This window comes from Saccostrea cucullata, unplaced genomic scaffold, assembly GCF_032062105.1.
Source record: "Saccostrea cucullata isolate Sc308-1 unplaced genomic scaffold, CSIRO_AGI_Scuc_v1 ctg796, whole genome shotgun sequence".
NCBI lineage: Eukaryota > Metazoa > Mollusca > Bivalvia > Ostreida > Ostreidae > Saccostrea > Saccostrea cuccullata.
The window spans coordinates 267,273-276,155 of NW_026927405.1; the positions used below are offsets into that span (position 1 = coordinate 267,273).

At 32.2% G+C, this 8,883-nt stretch overlaps 1 protein-coding gene across 1 annotated transcript; it reads right to left on the bottom strand.

The window, feature by feature from the left end:
- Window positions 1-957: 957 nt before the first annotated feature.
- LOC134274415 (solute carrier organic anion transporter family member 2A1-like) lies at window positions 958-6,887 on the bottom strand. The gene is made up of 10 exons (XM_062756709.1): window positions 6,092-6,887; window positions 5,585-5,928; window positions 5,305-5,391; window positions 4,982-5,182; window positions 4,570-4,734; window positions 3,276-3,465; window positions 2,870-2,990; window positions 2,470-2,621; window positions 1,864-1,928; window positions 958-1,655 (listed from the first exon to the last, which is right to left on the bottom strand). Exons 1-10 carry the CDS (start codon window positions 6,562-6,564, stop codon window positions 1,411-1,413), a joined length of 2,043 nt encoding a protein of 680 aa, XP_062612693.1. The 5' UTR covers window positions 6,565-6,887; the 3' UTR covers window positions 958-1,410.
- Window positions 6,888-8,883: the final 1,996 nt, after the last annotated feature.

The window sequence follows — 8,883 nt, forward strand, 5'->3', positions numbered from 1 at the left end:
CATTTCCATGTTTATGTCGATACGACATATATCGGGGAGCTTAAAATAAAGATACCACAGAGTGACATCATGACACATCTGTTTCATATTTGGATATTTTACTGTAAGAAAACATAAATGGTAATATAACAGCAAAACTTTGTAATTTACGTGATGAATCAGTTTTTTTAATCATCACCTTTCCTTACTTATGCAGCAATATATCAACTGTGTAAGAGGTTTTCATCTCTCAATTGATTCGATTGGCAAGAGCATGCTCTACGTATGAACAATTTCTAAAACGAGGTAAGTTATTGACAAACAAGTTTATTTAACAAGGATGTCAGCAAAAGACATAATTTCGTAAGTTCTATTTTTGATACAATGACATTGTCAGCAAATACAATCTATCATCAAGTCAAATGCTGACGGATATTTTTCATACTGAATTGTCGACATATTTTCCCGTGAAATCCCAATCTCGAGAAGGAGAACACGGGGTGTGACTGGTTGATAGGCAATGCAGTTATAAATAATCACTATTTGCATAGACATGTCTTGAAGCGTGCTATAAGTTTGAGTTAAAAAAAAAATACCAGAAATAAAACGTTCTGTGAAGAAGGAAAAAGGTACATCAAACAAGATTATCATTTCATATAAATGCGATGACTTTCTATCTCTTCCATCCCTCGCTTTAAATATATTCCTCAAGTAAAACAGTACTTCTTTGAAATGTGACAAGTTTTGGCAATAATTTGCAATGTACAAAACTTGTTGTCGTCCTTTGGACTACGTTTTGCACAGTGACGGCGTACGTAAATGCATATTGTCGCCAGTGATTTCGCACTCGTGAAAATATCAAAAATCCTGTCCCACTCGTGAAATAAATTCCATATTCAACTATAAAACATTGAATTTTCTGTTTATTACATTTAAAAAAAAACAAAAAACTTTGATTTTTACTTTGCCTCTGTCTTTTTGTAATACAGTTATAGGCTACATGACGTCATCCTTGAGGGGTTGAGACGTCATAGCTATGTGAGGTGAAAACATTGTAAACATGGATTTAGCAACATATTTTTGGTAATTTTGACAGTTTTATTCGTTGTCAGAATGGTTTATTTATTTCCATCTATCTTATATTTGGTCAAGGAAGATTTTTTTTTGCAACAATCTCCGTTATGGGAAGGGAAATCGAGGGTTTTCCCGCACTTCTGATATTCGTCACACTGTGACAGGATATCATTTTGATATCCTTTCACACTGTGACAGGATATCATTTTTATTCAATGAATAAATTACAGTATTTCACGGGTAAAAATGTAATAAAAGACAATTCTAGAAATATCAATATGTTTTAGAATCTACAAAAACAAGTATTGTAAAATCAGATTGTAATGTCAGTTAATTATTCTCAATTTTATCGACGTTTTAGACTTCAACAATAATCTCCTTGTTGTCCTCATTGGAAAGTTTAGCTCTACTACCAATGTACACTGCTAGAGCTTGCAAGAATGTTCCCAGACCAATAAACCCAGCCTCCATGATCATAAGTAAAACCCTCATCTCTTCGATATTGTACAACTGACACGTTCCCCGCACATTGCATATATTCTTCCAAATGAGACAGGTGCCATCAAACAACTTTCCGATCACCAAGGGTGCGGGAAGGTACACTTTATTAGAAAAAGAAACATTAAACTATTTGTTTCATTTGAAAGGATAGATAGAAGTTTTAAGTATTCTCTTCTCAATATTTCCTGGTAAAAATAAGTAGAAAATATAACAGGATGTAAATTTCACTAAAATAAAATTCTCCTGATTTTAATGACTTGATAAAAAGGACGAAATTAATAATTAGTATTATTTTGTTCTGAACCTTACCTAGTAGCGACATGGTAAAAGACATAAATCCTACTCCTAGTGCCTTGTCCTGCCCACTCACGTACCTATAACATACATTTTAACTTTAAATATAAAGAACAAAAGTACCTATATTGTCTGGGATTTTCAGTCCATTAACACCTTAGATTTTCACACATTTCGTTGAATCAATGATTGTATGTACCGAGTTTCCATTAGGTCTTCATTTAGTAAAATTTACACGTCTCTCAAAGTATCATTAATAAACTTTGATAAAGAGTTTGTCGAAACCTGCGTAAAAGCATGACCGACAGTTTCTTGTCCACCAAATGAAGTTTTTCTATGCTGAGAATTTTGTCAGAGAGACGGGGTTAAACTATGCAAATCATTTACGTGGCATCTCAATTATGTACTTATATATTTTCGTATTTTTCCTCAGAATTCAGTAATACAAGAACTTTCACAAGCATAAATCTCGAAAACTATTAAGTGGAGGATGATCTAGCCGGAAGTATAAAAAAAATTACTTTATTCAACAGTTTATAAGCAATATAGTACATGTATATGCGACCATTAAAATCACAAGAAGAATATGAATGAAATGAATTCGTAATGTTGATGTCATACCGTAGGATAATGATCTGAGTTGGTACTGTTGCCATAGTTGCAGCCACTATTTTGATAACTGTTGCAGTCACATACGGTATTAGAAACGGACATCCTGAATCACAAATTCCTGGAGTAGCCGTTAGGTTTTTTGCAGAGCATTCATAATACACCTTGAACGTATATATTTGCGTAAATTTACAACAAAATAATTAGATCAAACAAGCAAACATTAAAACATTCAGTTAATTTCATCATATCCACTAAAGTCAATTCATACTTTTATTGAAATAATGCTTAATTGAATATTCAGGGATGAGGGAGTCCATAATAATAAATAATGAAAAACTAGGTCCAGTAAATAATTTTAGAGTCAGAGAAACTAAAATTGTTTACTTGAAAAAAAAAAGGATAAACTTACCGTTCCTGTTACATTAGAACATCCGGCATGACAAGGAGAGAAAAACGTACTTCCGTCACTAGTGCATACTGGGAAGAATGGTTCAAGATGACAATCACACTTAGTAGTATTTCCAACTTCACTAAAGAAAGAGAAAAAGGATATATGATATGTATGTATATTTTAATAATTAAAAGACTTCAAGCTTCTAGTTATCGACGATTTTTCTTTAAAAGCCATGTTAAATCCATTGGCATTTGGAAAACATATTTATTTTCTGTATATGGCATTTTGCTATTATCATATTTTGTTTGGAATGATGTAAGGAAATTAATGATAAACTTTGCCATATAGGCTCAAAACTCTGTTTTTTGTCGAAACAAATAAACAAACAGAAAAGATATTGTTCTTTGGTGATATTTCTTACGCTGGGATTTGGTTTTTCTTTATGACATGGTTATTGCATCCAAATAAAACCAGGAGTACTTGGCACGCAACAACAACTAGAAGTATAATCAGTCGCATCTTCAGACTACCAAGACCCCTGAGTCCTAGTTGAGAGGTCAAGTATCCTCCGAGGAAGGTCCCTACAACCGCAGAAACCAAGCTTGCCCCGCCTGAAATAAGCAAATAAGAAAGCATTTTCCCCCAAAGTATTAATTTTTTCTGAAGTATTAAGGATATAGTTAATTTGCTTTGTTAATGTGCAAGAACATATCAATGAAACGTATCCCGAAATTCACAGTTTCGATAAAATTCCAGATTGAATAAGTTTTGAAATTACTTGTATATTCGGTGTGAAATTACTTGTATATTCGGTGTGAAATGCTTTAGCAATATAAAACTCATATTATACCGAAAAATCTGAGAAAATATTAACTTTCCCTAACAAAAAATACTATAGTTTGATATAGTTAACTATAAATTAATATAGTTAACTATAGTGATAACTTTGACACTATGAAAGCTTCGATTTATACTATAGTGAAAATTTTGATTTACTATAGTGATAACTATGAAAACTTTCATTTACCATGATCATTATGAAAACTTTGATTTACTATGGTGACAACATTGATTTACTATTAATAGTTATAACTTTGAAAACTTTGATTTACTTTAGTGATTACAATGACACTATAGTGATCACTTTGAAAACTTTGATTTACTATAGTGATCACTTTGATACAATAGTGTTTACTTTGAAAAACTTTAATATACTATAGTGATAACTTTGACTTTTTGCTTTACTATTGTTAACTATAGTTAACCATAGTACACTATAGTATATTATTGGTAACTATAGTATTTTTTGTTTGGCTCAAACCTGCTTCCCAGCACTTTTAAGGATCATATTCATATATTTCCATTTTAACATTATAAGATCAAAGTCAAGAAGATTAAAATATTTTGAAAATAATTTTAATCTGTAAAATTTTTGCATCATGTTGATAAGGTAGAAAAAAGTTATATTATAAATCTTCATATAATATATATTTATTTCCTTTGCCTCTAGTTTTTCATACTTGTAGAATTATATGGTGCGGTTTGTCATCTGATATTGTTTTTTACACACAAACTTTTTTTTATAACATATTTCTTATATAACTATTTAATATATTGCAAACATATAAGTTAACCTTTGTTCCATGCCAGATTCATGTGAAATTGGCATGTATTTTATTTTGGTATATTTTTTTTGCATATGCTCATAAACTCGCCTTGTATTAAGTTTGTTTTCCATGTTGGTATGTTGAAAACATTCTCCATGTACTTTGGACCAAATGAGTATATTCCAATAAAACAGAAATATATCAGACAGTTGGAAGCTAGAGTGAGACTGTAGATGGGATTTCGTAACAATCGCAATATGGTTTGAGGCAGAACTGAAAATAATTAACATAAATGATAAATCAGTCAACCAAAATAGAGATATGTCATGCATTGTGTTTTTCTCATATATTCAAGTATAAAAAATAAAATACCTTTTCTTAAAAAAGTTTTTACAACCGTTATACACTTACATTTATATTCTCAAATTGGATCAAGTATTGATAATGTGTTAAAACTTCTCGTCCATTGAAACTGGCATATCTTAACATTTTACAGTACTGTAACATAAAGTTGCATTACTTTTGATTTTGTCGAGTAGGTTCTTCCTGGTTTGATCTGGGTTTCTCGGGGAAGAGTTTTTAATTCCGGGTTGCCTTTGTCGTATTTGTCTGGGAAAAAAGAAGAGGATGCTCGAAGCTATGATGACCAGCCCTCCAAACATAAGAAATCCAATCCACCAAGCACCAATCCAGCGTGGATCACTAGGAGTCATGTATGCAACTAAAATAAGAAGTAAAAGAGAAAACACGGCCGTAAATTAATAAAAGTTTCCTTCTCAAAAAAGTAATATCGGTAGCAAACGTAAATACTATCGTTTTAGTGAAATGAACATTAGTACATACATTGTTCATTTACAGGAATTTTTCCGAAGGCTCCTCCTAAAAGTGATGCAGCAAAAGGCCCAAATAGGGCCAAAGTTGACGATATACCTTTGAATATAATATGTAATGTGAAGCATATTGTTATGCAGTTTTAAATTTGAAATATTTGTCAAGAAGACAAATACATTAAATAAATTTTAAATTTAATCTGTTTTGAATAAATAAAAAAATCTTTTTACATATTTATGAAATCTACTTTTGCTTTTATTTTAAGAGATTACGATGTGGTGAAATTATTTACCTAAATATTTTCCAGTTGAAGCTTTATCTGCGGAATTGTCTATGTAGATTGTGCCCAAAGGAACTCTCGGAGATTTAGCTATTCCTTGAAGAACAAAAATTAACGAGAAGAAAATGACGACCCATTTCGATTCTTGCCTCTCATTGGTGTTGTCTTCATTGCATTGTGCAGTCTTGTTAACATGTTCAGCATACGGGTTACAAAGAAAGGGATCTTTATCATCGCTTTCGGATGATGTCGCATTGGAATAATGCGGTTGATCAATAAAATTAGGAAAGCTTAGGGATATGGAACAACAACCAATAAGAATTCCAAAAAGAGATAAAATTCTTGGAATATGATACCTACAAAACAGCAAACTTTATAATAAATATATTACCAAAGTTATGCTTGAAACGTAAAAGAATAAATGCAAGCAAAAGATCGGCTCATAGCTTAATGATATACTTATATATTTTTGGAAAATTCAATAATTAATAATAAGAAAAAAGAAAACACGAAACAAACCTTCTACAATAATGAGTAATGAACAACACAGTAGCAAGATACCCAATATCGTTTGCTGCTAAAATTACTCCGCTGTGTGAACTAGTAATACCATATCTCTTTTCAAGTGTCGTAATCTGCGATGACAGATATGCAGAGATCGTTTGAGAAACCATTATATAAACACCGTACGCAATGCTGAAGGGTAGGAGTTGAGCACAACACTGCAAAGGACCAGGACGACAAAATCCTATCCCACAGCCGAAGTCTCCCTCAGATTGTATCTCATTGTCTCTAGCTTGCTCATTTTGTTGCTCATCTTGTTCATGATGTTGCTCATCTTGTTCATGGTGTTGCTCATCTTGTTCTTGAAGTTGCGTATCATGTTCATGACTTCGGGTATCATGTTCATGATCTTGCGCCTCATGTTCACGTTCTGCATTTGTTGCATTATTGACGATGGAATGTCTGTCGATTTCCTCATTACTAGACATGATCAAAATTCCTTTGATTTGAGTACCGGTATAATTTACGAAATTATGACATAAATTTAAATTCGTTAATTAAAAATACTCCACCAATATATATCGAACACATTTGCTGATTCAGTGAGAAATTGACTACAAACTTCAATCACTTCAATCACTGACCTCTTGATCGTTTGTCGTCAGTGCATAATCTTTATTTATCCTCGTAAGTTCTACGACCAGGATAAGCAAATTAGGACCTGTCCACATATACTGTGATGAACGTGAACTGGACAACATAAAATTTATGTATGCATATGTAACAAACAGGATGTAGATTTGTACAGTAATATTTATGACTTTATTTCAACAACATTGTTTTAGAAGAATCCGAGTTATTTTGGTCATTTTTTTTTTCATTATTTTAAAGGTCTCCGGCAATAAAAATAAATTACAATTTCTCGCTGAAAAATTGTAGTCTGTTCTTTAAATGTTTGCAGCACCGGGCGTCGATAAGACAAGGTAAACATTACCAGTAGAAGACCCCTGGAATATCCCGAAATAGACCGCGGGTGTGTGTCTATATCGAGCGATCTGATTGGCTTATTTAACCAGTGACGCAATATCTACCACAAGCTTATCCTTATCAAAACAACGTGAACAAAGCTGCTTTTGGGTTAATATAATCGTAATTATGGCTGAGGTAGACGTTCAATCCGAAGAAATTCAATTAATAGTATTACCACAACAATTTAAACAAACTTTAAGAAGACATCTTCATCAGAATCTTCAACTGGAAGTAACTCAAAGCGAGATTCGGACATCGACGTGGTTGATGAATGAATGGTTTGTGATAATTTTACTTCTTTTCCGTCGAAAATATAATTTTTTATACTATCATTGTTATATTGTCTTACATTTAATCAGTTTTGAATTTAACTCTAAAATGGTTTGTCAACTTACTCTGCAATCAAGATGATTATACTGAAAATTCATTTACATTAATAAGATGATTTTAAAAAAAATCAACAAATCTATAGTAAAGTACTGAGGATATATCTCACACTAATTTTTATGTACCCCTTCAATGTGTATTATTTTACTCTCTCTCTCTCTCTCTCTCTAGGTAAACCTGTCAAAACTGTATTGACATGCCAACTGCCATAGAGAGGAGATGTTGCCACAGCTTTGGGGTGTGCAACTCGAACTAAGTGTTTAGAAGAAGCAGACTTCACCTGCATTAAAAAGCACGAAGTGAATTGCCTAAACAGGCATGTCATCGAGCTCGCTTTCTAAAAGTATATGGGCTACAATGGCCCAATAGGAGTTGAAGAACCAGACCATGAGAAAGTTTGATTATTATGTATTCCTGGTCAGACAAGGCAGCTAAAAATGTTTGTTCTTAATTGGTATTTAATTTCTGTTAGGATTATGATGGAAACTTATGCAAATAGTCAATGAAAAAGCATAAAAAGATAAAATTAATTTCCTTGTGCAACAAAACTTGTCACAATGTTTTTTTTTGTCTGTGCTGATTTTAATGGTTTAAATATTTTCAGACTCTACTGCTACATTGTACAAGATACACAAGATGATTGTGGCATCGCCTGTGAAGGAAAAACAGGAAAATGATCCCAGCATGTGTTGTGAGTGCCACTCGTATGTCATTAACCTCATTGCAGTACACTGGGTTCCAGTATTCTAGGGACTACTGAGCGTTATTAAAGAAATAGTTGACAAAGTGAAAAATTGATTTTATCTTGTTTAAAAACAATATAAACAGCATGTGACAATAAATTTGTTTTACAGACATATACTTGCCACATTTAAAATATCAAAAAGCAGCAGCTGTTATTGTATAATAAATCATGTATTATAAAAAGACAACCATATTATTGAACTGTAAAAATGGACAAATACATGTATTACTGATGACTATAGTAAGATGTTCAAGGAAAAGTAATTTATTTACACGTTAAAGCAAAGAAGATTAAAGGAAATTGTTTGACAAATAAATTATTTGAAAACGGGACTAGAGGTTTGTGATACTATTACTCATCAGTCACTTGATTGCTAACAAGCACGTTCAACGGTTACACAATGTCCGGTATCTTCTGACTGCGCATGCTTCACCTTTATCCACTCGGTTGACTCAAAATTGTTTCACTTTAAAAGCTAAAAGCTTTTTTTAAAAATGACGTTGTTGAATACATGTGTACATGTCTGTATCTTTTAGCACTAATCTGCTTTGAAGAAAGATAAGCAATTTCACAAATCATATTCAAATTTAATTCACTTGTAAAGCTAAAAGCTTAAAAATGACTTTATTGAATACTAGTAGATATC